General features: G+C 40.8%; 1 protein-coding gene across 3 annotated transcripts in view; it reads left to right on the top strand.

The window, feature by feature from the left end:
- Positions 1 to 17,351, top strand: part of LOC136877382 (leucine-rich repeat protein SHOC-2) — a 135,606-nt gene that overhangs the window by 67,625 nt on the left and 50,630 nt on the right. For all 3 annotated transcript variants that reach the window (XM_067151375.1, XM_067151374.1, XM_067151376.1), the window contains exon 2: positions 5,576 to 6,073. In XM_067151375.1, coding sequence (XP_067007476.1) covers positions 5,583 to 6,073 — 491 coding nt within the window. In that variant the 5' untranslated portion in view covers positions 5,576 to 5,582. The remainder of the gene's footprint in view (positions 1 to 5,575; positions 6,074 to 17,351) is intronic.

Below are 17,351 nucleotides of genomic sequence, written 5' to 3'. Positions count from 1 at the left end.
ATGAGGATTTGTTCTGTACTCTTTTATGGATTTCCCAAGACAAAAATAACATTGCCTTGCACACGATTTCAATTATTATTTATATTATTATGGCTTATACAGACAATATCAGTAATATGTAAATTTACAGATGAGAAACAAAGTAATTTGTGCTTCACAATTGAATAACTAGTTCTTCAATGCAGCGTACAGCATCTGGAGTTACCAGGAGGAAGACAGCTTCATCACCGTGATAGGCTTGATTCTTGCATTCCCTGAGGATATAATGAATAGTCTGATGTGGAGCTCCGCAGTCACAGTCTGGATTAGGTAGATTTTTCCACTTATGGAGAGCAGCTCTGCATCGGCATTGTCTTGTTTTGATTTTATTCAGGGCAGTCCAGGTCTTGCGTGATAGGTGAGAACCGCTTGGAAGTCTAGGACCCGAGAAGAAGGTATGCAGGCGTACATCTGTTGCTGCTTCCCCTTGACCTTTCCACTCATCAACAGATTTAAAATCCTTAGCATCCACGTCAGCAGCATCATGCAGAGTTGGATGGCGTGATGTTAGTCTGTTAAGATTTAAGAGTGGCAGGTCATTATGCACAGGTAGACTAGGATTTCTGGATATCTTGTGGAATTCCTTAATAAGGGCATTAGATCAGCATAGATCAGGTGGAATTATACCAGTCAGCAGTGAAAGCCAATGAATTGGAGTAGATGTGATTGCACCAGATATGATGCGCATTGTGGTATTAAGCTGGCTGTCAACAAGCCTTGTTTGATGACTGTTCAACCAAACAGGTGCACAGTACTCAGCACCTGAATACACCAAACCCAAGGGTGAAGATCCCCAAGTAGTTCCACACAGTTTATGGAGGATGTTGTTTAGAGACTTCAACTTTTGTGCTACGTTAAGGTGGTGTTGTTTGAAGGATAGTGTACGGTCCAAGATGATGCAAAGGTATTTTGAGTTCCAATTATGACAAAGAATTCTGCCTCAATTCAGTTTCACGTTCCAAACGATTATTTAAATAGAAGCAAGACACTTCAGTTTTACTCACACTGGGTTGAAGTCTCCAGATTTTGAAGTAGTTTTCCAGCAAAGACAGGTCTTTGGTCAGAATCTCTTCAGTTGTCACCATTATCTGATCTTGTACGGGTAGAGCCATGATGTCGGCATAGCAGAATGTTCTGGATGAAGTGTCAGGAAGGTCAGAGAGATATAAGTTGAACAATAATGGTGAGAGAACTGATCCTTGGGGCAATCCATTGTTTAGCTTCCTCTTCTTGCTTATCTTGCTTCCAGTGATGACTTGGAACTTCCAATCACTTAACATGTTGTTAACCAGTTGAGTCATCGTTCTGCATGGTATGATACGAAGAAATTTGTAGATAAAGCTTTCCCTACATACAGTGTCAAAGGCAGCAGTAAGATCAACAAATGCTACAGATGTTTTCAGCTTCATTTGATATCCTGCCTCTATGAAGGATGTAAGGGCCAATACTTGGTCGCAGCAGCTATGCCATGGTCTGAAGCCTGCCTGTTCAACTGGAATATGCTCTAGGATTGCGCTACTTATTCTGTTATATATCAACCCTTCAAAAAGTTTTTAGCAGCAGCTAAGAAGGGCGATGGGTCGATAGCTTTCTACCTTGTTGCTGGGTTTGCCAGGTTGAACTCCAATAGAAGTTGACTAATCAGCAGGATGTCAGTGAAAATCTATGCCGACCATTTCTTAGCATATCCTCCCAAATGAATCAGGAATTCTGGATGGATGCCATTGAAACCAGGTGACTTCAAAAGGTTTGAGGTCCTTCAGTCTTATGTCAATGTCTAAAACTGTGAAGGGACGTGCATATTCAGATGAGGGAGATGTCGTCTTTTTCAGATCACGAAGCTGTCGTTTAATATGTTTGGTATGTTTCTTGTCGGGAGGCACTCTTGATGTAGTAATAAAGGCAGAAGTGAGCAGATACAGTTGAAAATATGGACTTTACCCACTCAAGCAGGGAGGCATGGAGCTTTGTGAGGAGAATGGGAGGAAGTGGGTCAGTATGCAGAAAACCTTCAGGACTAACACTTGATCAAATTGCTTCCCACATCATTACCATGGTTTCAGTATTTGGTGATAATGCAAGCATTCCTGATTCCACATTAGGAGATCACAGAAGGAAATCTCTAGATTGACGACATTCCAATAAAGTTATGGGAAGTACGAAGTGCCTTACATTCTGCACTGTATCAACTAGTAAGACAGATATACACTACCAGAACACTGTATGTGAATTAGAATCCATATACAGAAGAAAGCCCAATGCTCTAGAGTGCAAGAACCACCATACAATAGGCTTCATCATACATGCATCTATAATACTGTTGGATATTCTGAAAATTTGGTTACAAAGATCATTAGATCATTCTTTGGATGATTCCCAGTTTGGATTCCAGAAGCAAAAGTCAGCCAGAGATCCTGTCGGTTGTTTTCAGATCCTAGCAGAATTACTAATTAACCTCAACCGAACTTTGAATGCCTGCGTTATCAATTATGAGAAAGCATTTGACCAGGAAGCATCGGATAAATTATTTCCTTTGATGGAGAAGATTGGTTGCCCAAGAAAAGAAAAAGTAGTTGATCTCTACAGAAGACAAAAAGCAGTAGTCAGAATTGGAGGTACCTATTCAGAACTGGTTCTCTTAAATGTTTTTGCTGACACAATCTTCATTGAAGCCTTAGGAGGAATAAACATGGGCCTAAAGGTTGCAGGTCGAGTTGTGCGCACACTTGAATTTTCAGATGATCAATCTATACTACTGTAGCAGGTAGCCCTATAACCCTCAAAAGGATGATACTACACATATGCACGTGGTCTGAAAAATATGAGATGAAAATCAATGTAACGAAGTTCAAAGTTAAAATCAAGGAAATATGTCAACATTTTCATTCATGATATGGCATTCGAACAGGTATCTTCCTTTAAATACTTGGGAAGAATAATATCTGAGGATGGCTACTATCACCAAAATGTCAGTGTGCGGCGTGACATGGCAAGATTTGTGTTCTACAAATACCATAAAATGCTGGCCAACAGTGCTTTGAGCCTAGAGCTCAGGAAGTGATTTATTAAGATATTTGTTTGCTCGATGTGGTTATACTGTAGAGAAACGTGGATGCTGAATCCCAGTTTGACTAGTTGAATTCAAGCATTTGAAATGTAGTGTTGGAGATGCCTGTTTAAAATTCCTTGGACAGATTAAATCACAAATACGGAGGTACTCAATCGAGTTGGTGAAGGAAGAATGCTGCTTGGGCAACTTTGTGAGAGATGACTTCCCACACAATGGAAGGAAGACTGGAGGGTAAGAAACAAGAGGAAGGCCACAGCACACTTTCATTGACCAACTGAAGCAAGTGGGAGATTGCACTTTTGGGTAATTAAAAGAGAAGGCCCACTGCCGTGGGAATTGGAGAGCTGTTATTAGAGGAGCAAACCAGCCACAGGGCTAATACACTATGAATGAATGAATGAGTGAGTGAGTGAGTGAGTGAGTGAACGAACATATCATACCTTTGCTGGCAAGACCTGGTATGGGCTAGAACAAATTTGTTACTTTCATTGACCTGTGTCAGTTTTGTTACTGGCTTTGATAACATGAAAGTGACTGAAGTATGAATGATGCTAGAAATGCCATTCTTTATGCAGCTAGGTCATGTTATGAATGTTGTGAAAATATTGCTCATAGGGTTAGTTGGTGTGTGTTTTTCAGTGGGATTGGCAGGCTGGTATGTAATAGGAACTGCTGCATTGATGAGGAAAGCAGTGGGAAACTACATCATTCATCATTTCACTGTATGCCTTATCAGTGATGCCTTCACAGCTGATTGCAGAGCTGTTGGGGATCAAACCAACCTTTGAGCAAAATATTCAACAAGTTAAGTATCCTTGATCCATTCCTTCATTAAATGGCTGCAGTGTTTTGTTTTTATTTTCTAAGGGAAAGAAATCAAAGTATTCCTTATTTGTCATCTGGAAATCTGTCAACCCTACCCCATGTCCAATAGCTAACCCAAAACAAATTTGCCTTAGTTTGGAGTTAAGTTTGCCTTCATTTGAGGTAATTTTGGATTGGGGTTCCCTATTTCAAATTGATACATACATGCCCTACTCTAGCATCCCTGAAAGTATGTATCATCATCATCATCATCATCATTATGGAAACACACTGTATATGTTCTCTTGAGGATGTTACTTGTGTGAGAAGTATAGCATACAAACTCCAAGGTCAGTGACAGTTTAGTGACACTTCAATTTTCTTGAATATGTTATACACCGAGCGGTCAAAAGTCACGAGAAAGGGTGTCTCATTAGAAAATGTGCCATGTACAATCCCTGAGTGTTGAGGCTAGCTGTGGTGTAGCTGAGCAGTCTGTCACAGACACCAGTGTTGTGAAGATGGCAACACGTCGCATGTTAACCGACTTTGAATACAGGATGATCATCGGCGCATAGCATATGGATCATAGCATTTCGGAGATAAAACATGTATTCGGGTTTCCGGAGTATACGGTGTCGAGGGTGGATCTTCAATACTGCAGAGAGAATGTTACCATCCGCATAAGCGTCGCATGGGAAGACCACAGGTGTTTAACAAATGGACATCACGTCACCTCCGCAGAACCAAACTGAGCGCTCGACAGGCTACTGCGAGTCAGATCACCACCTAGTTGAATGTTGGCAGTCAGGAACCCATTTCTACCAGGACTGTAAGGAGGCAACTGCACCGCATAGACTTCACCAGCCGACGACTAACTCGTGTCCCTTTGCTGACACTTCTACACAGAGCTCGACGACGTGCATGGGCCCGCGAACATTGGCAATGGACCATGGAACAGCGGCGGCGTGTGGTATGGTCCAATGAATCCTGGTTCTAGTTGTATCAAGCTGATGGGCACGTGAGAGTTTGGCGTATGTCCCATGAAGCTATGGATCCTGCGTGTCAACAAGGTTTTGTCCAGGTGGGAGGTGGCTCAGTTCTAATCTGGGCGGTGTTCTCATGGTCGCAATTAGGCCCCATTGTCCGGCTGCAGGGAGAGCTGAGAGGTGCATGTTATGTGGACATTCTTTCAATCCATTTGCATACTTTTTTGGCCCTAGAGTACCCTGATGGAGATGCCATGTTTCAAAAGGACAATACACAATATCACCGCTCTGTGGTGGCACGCAGGTGGTTGGAGGAGCACTCCAGCAAAGTTACAATCATGGATTGGCCCTCCAGATCCCTTGATCTTAATCCAATCAAGCGTTTATGGGATGCTGTCGATGCTGGTGTACTCTCCATAAATCCCGCACCAACTACACAAGACCATTTGTGAGTAGCAGTGCAAGATGCATGGGTCAGATCCCTCCAGAACAATTCCAACACCTTGTAGAGTCGATGCCCCGCCATATTGGTGCTTTTTTGAGGGCTCGCGGAGGAGCAATTCGTTGTTAACATCACATTCAGTGTCTTTCCATGACTTTTGGCCACTCAGTGTATCTCAGGTCTGTTTAATTTAACCAAATTGTTGAAATGAGTTTTTCTTCTCATTTACAGATCTGAAATGGGCACCTTTTATCACTATGTATTCCACCAACAAATGCTGGGCATGATTGAAGAAGCATCTCGCAAACATAACAATACTTTAAACCTCAGTCGTTATGAAATTACTTCTCTACCTGAAATGCTACTTAAGTTGAAGGATCTTACCAAGTTGTATCTCAATAATAATAAATTAGAAAATCTCCCTGATGAGTTCACAATCTTGCAAGGTCTTCAGACTCTGGCTTTAGACTACAATAAGTTGACGCAGTTGCCTTCAAATCTTTGTGCTCTCAAGGAGTTAGTTTGCCTTAATTTGAGTTACAATCCTCTGAAAACTCTGAACTCAGAAATTGGAGAATTGAAAAAATTGGAAGTCCTTTGGCTAAACTGCACTCAGCTTGAGAGTTTACCCCCAGATATAGGCAAACTGAAGAACATTGATACTCTTGGAGCCAGAGGTAATCAGCTGAGAGAGTTACCAACAGAAATTGGCCAGCTAAGTAGACTAAGGTATGTTTTAGTATTAACCTAATTATAACATAAGGGATGGATAGGAATAAACAAGTGACTAATCAAGTTATTTATAGAAATATAGGAACACATAATAGGATAAATACAAGGATAGGTCAGCATCGGAAGAGGAAGCAACAGGAAAGGAGTTGATGACAAACATGAAAAAACACAAGGACAAAGACAGTCTCCACATCTTCATACACTGTTGTCTTCAAATAGGCTCTTTCATCATCAGTCCCAATTCTTTTACAGTACATTCATTTCTCTCACCCCCAATGAGTTTGTTTCTCTTTACCAGCTTCATGAGGAAGGCAGGTTTTGGCACTCACTTGGGGGTCGTCGTGACAGATGTTCCAGTTCATGTTGCTACCTTTCTCAAAATTACTTAATTATATCAAAAGAACACATTTTAGAATAAACACAGCAACAGGTCACCATAGCTCAATTGGTAGAGCAACCGACGCGAAATTGGGAGGTTGTAGGTTCAGATCCCTCTGGTGTCTGGTTGGCCATTTTTGTTCTGTACTTAACATCTCTTCAACACGTACTAAATGTACGTAACACGAACTAATAGGTTGAAAGTCGGTTTTGATTACAATGCGGTCGTGAAAATTCAATATTCATTGACTTGGCCCTCAACGGGCGACGTAAACGCACTCTACAGTGTGATGGTAGTAGTACCAGACCTGTAGTTCAGATCCCTTCCAACAGAACAAAGATGGTCTAGGCCACCTTAGCTCAATTGGTAGAGCAACCAACGCAAAATCGGGAGGTTGTGGGTTCTGATCCCAATGGTGTCTGGTTGGCCATTTTTGTTCTGTACTTAACATCTCTTCAACACGTACTAAATGTACGTAACACGACCTAATAGGTTGAAAGTCGGTTTCAGATATCAACTTTATTACATCACTTGTTTGTTCCTTTCCAATTACGTATTATAATAATAATAATAATACTAGCTATATTACCCGGCACCGCCCAGCACTTTTTTGAATGTTTACTTTTAGGCTTTTTATTACCTGTTAATTATGTGTGAAGCATTTTTTTTGTAGATTTCATTATTGTGACGAGCCTCTGTGGCTCAGGCGGCAGCATGCAGGCCTCTCACTGCTGGCTTCTGTGGTTCAAATCCCGGGCACTCCATGTGAGATTTGTGCTGGACAAAGCGGAGGCAGGACAGGTTTTTTTCTGGGTACTCCGGTACTCCCTGTCATCTTTCATTCCGGCAACACTCTCCAATATCATTTCATTTCATTAATCATTGCCCCAGAGGAGTGCGACAGGCTTCGGCAGCCAGCACAATTTCCATCCTTGCCACTAGACTGGAAACAGGCTGTAGATTTTCATTTCATCATTATGACATTGACTGATATTTTACAAATTATTTTGTAGTTTAAGAGGCTGAACTTGGTCTTAAACGGCATGCATAGTGTCACAGTTCATCTCAGCGACCCTGATAACTGTTGATTCAACACTAATATTGGTTTTCGATATTTTTTTCATCGCAACCCCTCCTGTACAGATGCTAGGGTTCTCTTACCACCACATTGTGCACATTTTTTGTTTTGTTTTTTTCCTTCAGATAATAAGTGATATATGTACCAAGTTTAGTATACTGGAACATTCATAATCTCGGTCATTTTGTAGATTTTCGTTTTAACCCCTTCTTACCCTCCGTGCTGGTGGGGACAGAACAAAGACTTAAACGGCAACCAGAGTGTCACTATTCATCTCAGCAATTCCAAAAACTATGGATTTGATGCTATTATTGGTCATTTTCGATTAGTTTTACATGTTACCCCCTCACCAACGGTTGTTTTACCTCCCCGCAGTATTTTTTCATGATAGTAAGTCACGTGTTTATCAGGTTTGGTTGAGAGATATGCTGGAACATAACACAAATACATCCATCATATTGGTCATTTTGGACATTTTCTTTCTCACCTCTTCTCATCCTCATGCCGATGGGGGCTGAACTTGGACTTAAACGGCATCTAGATTGTCACTATTCATCTAAACTACCACAAAAACTGTGGATATGACACTGATATTGGTAGTTTTTGATTATTTTTGTATGTCACCCCCACTCTATCTCCCAACTCTGAGTGCTAGGGGTGTCTTACCACCTCAGTACTTTCTTGAGATTTTTAAGTCATATGTGTACCAAGTTTGGTCGAGAGCTATGCTGGAACATATACATCCATAATCTCTGTCATTTTGGACATTCTTTTTTACCCCTTCTAACCCCCATCGTGACTGGGGCTGAATTTCGACGTGAACAACATCTGGAATGTCATTATTCATCTCAGCAACCCTGAAAACTCTTCATGTATTCTTTCGATTTCTTCATCATCTGCTGAACTAGGCCTAGTAGGCATATAGACCTGCACTATTGTGGTGGGCATTGGTTTGGTGTCCATCTTGACAACAATAATCCTTTCATTATGCTGGTCGTAGTAGCTTACCCGCTCCCCTATTTCCTTATTCATTATTAAACCAACTCCTGCATTTTCCTGTTTGATTTTGTGTTGATAATTCTGTAGTCAGCAGACCAAAAATCTTGCTCTTCCTGCCAACGTACTTCACTTATACCAACTACATCTAATTTTAGTCTATCCATCTCCCTTTTCAGATTCTCTAACCTACCACAGCGATTCAAACTTCTAACATTCCACGCTCCGACTCACATAATGTCAGTATTCATCTTCCTGATGATTGCCCCCTTTTGTGTAGTCCCCACCTACCATGTTGAGTATTATTACAAGGCCGTATCAGTCAATCACTTGACTGCCGCCCTTGCAACTTCCGATAGGCTGCTACCACCCCTTTTAATGAACCATTCGTTAGTCAACAGATACCCATCTGATATGGTTGCACCTGCGGCTCTGCTATCTGCTTCAGTGGGACACGCAAGCCTCCCAACAGCGACAAGGTCACATGATTTGCAGGAGTATTAAGTATTTTATTTTATTCATATTTTATTATTTTTAATCATATTTCATTGCCGCCCAGCACCTCGCAATCTGCAGGCCTTTGGGCTAAGCAGCAGTCGATTGGTAAGCAAAGGCTCATCACGGCCATAGCGCACTGTGTTACGCTTTGTTTTTTCTTTTGATGGAGTAACCCTCATAGTTAGATGGGTTTACATATCTGACTGTCGAAGGATTACACCTGGAGCATACCTTAGTAGTTTGGGGATCATTTTAAAAACATGTGTGGCAAAATACTGTAAGAGGAAGGAGTATGAAAAGAAGCATGTGATGGTGGCCACAGAGTGCAAACAGGAAGAAAGTGAAAAGGAAAAGGTTACTGCAAAGAGAAAGAAAACTGGACTGGACTAGACTAAATATAGGTATACTGCTGGTCAAAGCAGGCCTAACAGTAAAGTAATACAATGTATGAGGGCTGTTCAATTGAAGGTCTTTTTTTCTTATAGCATGTATACCAGTATGCTCTGACTAGTGGCAGTGGTTACCAGCAGGTTTCTGTAGTGGAGTGCTCTTTGTTGCATTGGGTAATTGAGCTACTGCTAGTGGAGGAAATGAACTCTTGCCATCCAACAGATTTGCAATGAAAAATAGGAAATCTCAAAGAACAATATATTTGTGGGAAAATTTGTTGCCAAAAGCCAAACACCATGGCATTCCAGCACTGACAGGCCTTGGCCTACGAAGCAACTGCTGCTCTGGCCAAAGGCCTGCAGATTACAAGATGGTGTGTGACCAGCACAACAAACCCTCTTGGTGTTATTCTAGGTTTTCTAAACTGGGAATGCTTTCTCATCATCAGATAGCTCCTTAACTGTTCTTACATCAGCTGAGTAGACCTTGAACCAATCTTTAGATTCAAGTAAATATCCGTGACCTACTTGGGATCGAACCTGGTGTCTCTCAGTAAGAGATAGATTCACTACCCATAGACTGCAGGGCCAGTGAAAGTTTGCTTCACACTCAGTAAAATCTTCTCTGAGATATTAGAAATGATTGAGCAAACATTCAGGATATCATTATGAGCTTTGCAGTGTCACAAGTAATCCATTCATTTTAATGCAGACAGAACAGACCTGTATTGACAATATTACATTCAACAAAGCTAAATTAATCAGCTAGGCAATATATTTCATACAAACTTGACAGTTGTATATCCTCTGATTGCTGTGATGTCCAAAAGCAGAGCTTTAGGTTCTGCAGCCAATGCTGTTGCATACCCAGGTGTTACATGTAGAGTACTTTAAGATTAAACATATAAACGTGAAATAATGACAACCTCCTGTAAGTTTCTGTAGCACACTCTTTGCTGCCCTTGGGTAACTAAGCTATTTCCTCTGGAGTAAACACATACTTATACCATCCAACAGATTTGTGTTTAAAAAATGGGAGATCTTGAAGAAAAATATATTTGTGGCAAAGTTTGCCAAGAGGATAATGGGCATCACTGAATACGAATGAACCATGGCAGATGTATGTTCTGGCTACACAAGTGGGTAAAAACTGAGAATCTCATCAGTGACTGTGACAACCATTAGTGGTTTCTCCCATAGAGCATTGGAATAATGAATCTCCATTTTCTTTGCTTATAAATTGTTTTATTTATTGATTTCTTCCCCTGGCCAGAAACACGTTTGAAAAATGCAACCAAGCAACTTGTGATGTGAGACTGTTTGCAACACACAGGAGCTTGCAGGAGCTTGTCTCAGACTGAACTTTCACAGATGTGCATCAGTTTGTAGGTGGTGGATTAAGCAGGGATAAGTGGGGGTGCTCAGCAGTAGGCAAGAAGATGCAGGTGGTAAGATGCGAGGTTGAGCATAGTTGTGATGAATATCAGGATACAGTACTGAGCATTGTAAATATATCTGGCCAAAGCGAGTTTTAAGGTCCATCTATAGAGCGAGTTTCATGTTGCGAGGTTCCTTTTGGCTGCTGCTGGTCTTGATCAGGTGTACCAACAGCTAAAGCATTTTTTTAAATAACAAATTACTTATATAGTTATAAAAATGCCACAACATTAACAAAGCAAAGCTAAATAAACTGCTATGAGTTTGAGCGAGTTGACCTTGCAGTTAGGATCACACAGCTGTGAGCTTGTGAAGATGGTTTTCCATGGTTTCCCATTTTCACATCAGACATTAGACAAATACCTTAGTTAAGGCCACAGCCAGTGCCTTCCCACTCCTATCCCTTTCCTATCTCATCATCGCCGTAAGACCTATCTGTGTTGGTGCGACGTGAAAAGAAAATCTTGTATAAAGCAAGTTAATAAAATGCCAAGTTGTACACATTACCTGGTTTGTTGAGTCGAAAGTGAAATCACCACCTCTACCATGTATTGTCCAAAACGAAGTGTTCAGTTGGTACACAGAGGCTCAAGTTCCCATTATCTTAACAGCCAATAATAAAGTTTATATTGAAATATGGAATCTGCATTCTGGCACCATTTCCATTCCAGTGTTTGATGGTATTGTGATGGCATGCGTATTGTGAGTAGATTTGCTTTAAGTTTGTGGTATTTGTGGGTTTATTTATGTAGTTATTTACTAACTAAAAGTACAGTGAATACAGCTACTAATATGTACTGACTATTACAATATGTACTGACTATTACAGAAACAAACTTCTCATCCTTGTCTCTTGAAAACAAAATAGGATTAAAAACTGTCAGTAGACCTACACCAGTGACAAACAAAAAATAAAGACAAAAAAGTGACATGAAAATTCAATATAGATATGGAATTTATAGTAGAAATGAATGAGTATGTGGATGTAAAATTACAAATGAGGCTACTGGTATCAAAAGGAGCAATCTCCACATTCCTGCACTTTACAGTGGGAGTGATTTTTTATCTAATGCATTTCTATTCACTCTATCTGTGTGATTTTTGTCTTATATACACAACAGACAGGCTGTGAGAAAACCTACCATATGATTAATGGTTACTTAGGTATTTTAAATTGTATTTCGAAGATTGTCCCTTTTGATACTAACTTTCAGATTTTCGTGGATATTGCCCTTTTTGATATCAACATGTAAGGAGATAGCTCTTTTTGCTAATAACTTACAGAATTGTTATACCTGCACTATTTTTCTTTACACTAGATTGAAAGGTAAAGAATGTCACTATAATGTACTGTATGTTAATTTAAGAGTTACAAAAGTGGTGAATAATATTATCTAAGACTGAACCTAGACTGAAAAAAACAGAAGACCACCAGCATGAAACACATCAGTTTAGATTTGCAAACCATCTTATTACCAATACATTCAATAAGGTAAGATAAGGTAAAGGTTATTCTGCCCGAAGGCAGGTCCGAACCTCCGCAGAGGTTTTCCTGAGCCGGAGTTTACGTGCGGTAGGGTGGCCAGTTCCTTTCCGCTCCTCCATTCTCTTACCCCCCACCAACAGCGCGTGGCAACCCATCCAACTCCTGACCACGCCCAATGTTGCTTAACTTCGGAGATCTCACGGGATCCGGTGTTTCAACACAGCTACGGCCGTTGGCATACATTCAATAAAGGATACGATAAAATTTAAAAATTAACATTATCCTTCAGAAAGTCAGTAAAAAGAAGGTAGAGAAGTCTGTAAACTAAGGATAGCTGTTATAAAGTGCCCTGTAATTCGGACACACCTGCTTCAACAAACATTTTGAAAATTAAACAATCAAAACACATTTTTTAAATATTTGGATTATAGTAGCAAAGCGTATCATGTTCACTGATCGAAACTTAGATATGAACTAGACAACCAAAAGAGAGTCATTGTCATCAGTGTTTTCACATAAAACATCATCTTGCAGATTTTCGCCACCTTCATACCTTCATACTCTCCGTCCGCTCTCAGCAGCACATCCACGTTATACCGAAGCTCGGGAAGTGTTTTCCAGTCTGCACCGAAATGGGCTGACAAAAGCTTCAAAATGTCGCTTAGTTTAGCTTTTGATAAGTTGTGTACATTGTTTGCGCATATTTCCACAGGGTTTATGTCAGATTTGGAACAGTTTTTCTTTGTGATGAACATGGACTTGTTAGTGTCAATACAGTATTCTGTCTCCCCTCTTACTTTTACATCGCACTTCTTGACTCCCCGTGTTAGTATTATGCGCTTGCTTGGAGCAAATTTGAAGTGCCATGATCCAGTTGGCTTCAGAACAGCATCTGTGCTACTTTTTCAGTTGAAAACTTTACAGTCTTCCCCAAGATTAATGACCCTTCCATGCTTTGCAACTATGCCCCATGTCTCTCATTCTTGATGTCTTTTTCAATATTGCCAAAGTTCTGGAGGAATGAAAGAGTGACCTCGTACAGGGAACACAAGTTCAATGCGTTCTATGTTACTTGCAGCAGTCAGAAGCCATTTACCGCACATGGCGAGGAGGTTCTTGTTTTTATTTTGACCCCCACAGAGTCACAAATGAGTCTCACTTCCTTGTAATCTGTCAAGTCACTTTTCGTCAGCCTATCATAAACCGCTGATGCAATCTGATTAGACCCTTTTCCGTACTGGTCCTCCGTCCAGCAATAACAAAAAACATTTTCCTTAGTAAGCCTGCATTTGGAGGTACCTTGAACTATAGCAAAGGTGTGAAAGTAAAGTTGATGAGAGTAATACGGCGCCTGATCTGGGACGGGGGTAAACACTGGTTTTTCTGCATGTCAAAGGATAATACAAGTCTCTTCACTAGCTTCCCTCAGTAAAGTGTAAAATGCCTTCGCTTTTAGTTTGTGGACACGCTTGGTTATTGTGACAGGTTTTGTAGAGAAAGAAAAGAGAAAAATGTGTTGTATTTGGACCGTTTTGTATATATGCTAATATAAAGGCAGATCAAATTGCCCGTCAGTTGCTAGTAAATGGAAAATCAATCCGATCTAGAAAGCTAGATAAGAAATCAATAACACGGAAGCAAAACCAAGAGAGCGACATCCTATCTCCACCATTTACTGAAACTGAACTGGAATCAGCACTGAGGAAGTGCAAATTGGGAAAAGCAGCGGGACTAGACGACATTCGTGTAGAGCAGATCAAGAATTTTGGTCCTGTTACGAGGCGATGTTTACTGGAATTAATGAATATCTGTGTCCAAGAATGCAAGATTCCCAAAATCTGGCGGAAGGCTAGAGTCATTGCTATCCTTAAATCAGGCAAAGATCAGCTGGATCCCAAAAGCTGTAGACCTCTTTCCTTGCTCTGTCACCTGCACAAGTTCCTGGAGAGACTTATTCTTCACAGACTGATAGGAAAGTTGGAGTCATCTCTTATACCGCAGCAAGCTGGATTCCGAGAAGGAAAAAGTTGCACATCACAGGTATTAAACTTGACACAGCACATTGAGGATGGCTTCGAGAATCGGCTGTTTTCATTGATCTTTCTGCAGCTTATGACAGTCAACCATCGGCTTCTTCTAACAAAATTGTATGACATCACCAAAGACTTCCATCTAATGTGCAACATTGAAAATATTCTCCAAAACCAAAGATTCTTTGTGGAATTTCAGGAAAAAAGAAGCAGATGGGGAACACAGAAGAATGGGTTACCGCAAGGCAGCGTGCTCACACCACTGTTATTCAACATCTATACTAACGATCAGCCTCTACCTGAAGGTACCCAGAGTTTTGTCTATGCTGATGATTGTGCAGTCACTGCTCAGCCTGACTGTTTTGAAAAGGTAGAACAGACTTCATCCAAAGCTCTGGAAGAATTTACCATCTACTACAGTGAAAATGACTTGAAGCCAAATCCTGCCAAAACTCACAGCTGTGCATTTCATCTCAATAACAAAAAAACAGCTAAAACCCTACAAATCACCTGGGAAGGAATCCCTTTTCAACACTGTTCGACTCCAAAATATCTGGGTGTGACTCTGCACCATACGCTTACATATAAGAAACATTGACTAAACTTGAAACAGAAAATGTCTGCCAGAAACAACATACTGCGGAAACTTCGAGGCACCACCTGGGGAGCTCACCCTTGCACTGTCAGAACAAGCGCACTAGCACTGTGCTACTCCACTGCTGAATATGCATGCTCCGTGTGGCATAAGTCCAGTCATGCCAGAAACATAGATGTGGCACTATAGTGCTATTAAAACAATGTGTGTGTTCTGACAGTTCGCAGCACGTGGCGCCGAACAAAGGAGTGGGAGCGCTGTGTTGCCACATGATCCGGCATGAGTTACTACATCACAGTCAACAGCTCTCGTTCTACGCTAGGCTCTGCGAAAAATAATATCCATTAATGGCGATCATGAAAGAGTTAGAAAAACGTTCAATATCGTTGCTATTATTCCAAGATGGCTCAGCAGTAATTTTATCAGCTCAAATATCGTAAGACAAACTCCTCATTCGCCTTCCTCATAGGCTTTAATGAGTCGGGTTTTGCCCGGTGTTGATAACCTGTCATGTGATGGTCCAATTACATCCACTCCCTCTCTTTCCCCTTCACCTTATTCCCAAGGCTCCTTTTCTTCCTTTTCTTTTTCTTTCCCTATTCTAATTACTGTAGCTTGAGAAATTTTAAAGCTGCTGCTGTTCTTTCTACAACTTTGTTAACGTCTATCAGTGGGCCTCCATTTTTCCCTTCAGCCTCAAAATATTCCCGTAAGGCACATACCATATCGCGAACTTGACCACGTATAGCGAAGCCATGCCTCTCCATTACGCTTGCCTGTTTTCTAGGTGAATGAATTCTAGGTCGCCCTCGGTGTTTAGCGGCGCTCTGAACGGGTTGCAACATTTTGAATTCAGTAAATGAGACGGTGTTAAAATTACACTATACTACACAATACTATAATTTACACTACACTAGAATGCCAGCCTCGATAACGATACACTTATTAACACGAACACAATAGCACTATAATATTTAGTTGATTTAAAAAACACACTATACAGACAATGATATCTCTCAAAGTAGACATTGTTAGCCCAGCCACATGTGTTACGGTATACTATATTGGCAACGTGGAACTCGGACCGACCGCCTCACGAAGCTTTCAGACAGCGGGGGTAGGAAAAGGGAGAGTGCATACCGAGCTGGGATTGGCTGAAACGGGAGGCGTGTACCGGTTGCCATAGTAACTGCCACCTCCTACTACCACGCTGAGAGCTGTCGGAACACGCACATTGTTTTAATAGCACTATAAATGACACCTGCCGTATTATCACAGGTTGTTTAAGACCTACTCCCATAGATAAACTCCACTGTCTCACTGGTATAGCACCACCTGAAATCCGACGTGAGATTGCTGCTAGGTATGAGAAAAGCAAGGCTATGACTATGAAAGCCCACCCTTTGTATGCCTGTCTACCAGGACATCCTAGGCTGAAATCAAGAAAGAGCTTCTTGACAACCACTGAAGCTCTTAAAGGAACACCACAACAAGCAAGAATCTCAATGTGGCGGGAAATATATCAACATTTGAGAGAATGGATGGTTCCAAGGGAAGAACTTCCTCCTAGACATTCTGAAAAGTGGACAACATGGAAGGCTGTCAATCGATTACGCTCCAGTACCATGAGATGCAAGACCAACCTACAGAAATGGGGCCTTCCTGTGGAGACAGTTTACTGCAAGTGTGGTACTAAGCAGATTAACAAGCATCTTCTACTGTGTCCTTCTTCTCCAGCCACTTGTACCATTAAAGACCTAATAAGGGCAACTCCAAATGTGTTTGTCGTAACCAATTTTTGGTCAACCAATGTTTAAAATTTCCTCTGTTTAATTTTTGTCTCGTTTACTTTGTACTTCTGACACGATAAATAAATAAATAAATGGAGAAAAATGTGTTGCATTTGGACATGTAACTATGGCTACATTGTAAAGGGTCATCATTATTGTTAGGTGATATTCTGGAACGTACCATTAAAGACCTAATGAGGGCAACTCCAAATGTGCTTGTCGTGGCCAATTTTTGATCAACCAATGTTTAAAATTTCCTCTGTTTAATTTTTGTCTCATTTACTTTGTACTTCTTACACGATAAATAAATAAATAAATAAATAGAGAAAAATGTGTTGCATTTGGACATGTAACTATGGCTAAATTGTAAAGGGTCATCATTATTGTTAGGTGATATTCTGGAACATTGTAAAAACGTTGTGACTTGGACTTTCGGAACAGGGAGTGTCTGACCTTGTCGATTCTAGAAGCATGTTCTAGTAGTGTACAAGTTTCGTAAGATGGAAAGTTCTCAAAAAATATTTTGGTTGGAGAAAATAACAGGGGATTTGATTGGTGGATCTGGGTGGCAAGAGGTAAGCTTCTGTGGCCTGATTA

This window comes from Anabrus simplex, chromosome 7, assembly GCF_040414725.1.
Source record: "Anabrus simplex isolate iqAnaSimp1 chromosome 7, ASM4041472v1, whole genome shotgun sequence".
Lineage (NCBI taxonomy): Eukaryota > Metazoa > Arthropoda > Insecta > Orthoptera > Tettigoniidae > Anabrus > Anabrus simplex.
The sequence above is the reverse complement of the archived record's forward strand: the minus strand, read 5'-3'. Positions and strand labels throughout refer to the sequence as shown.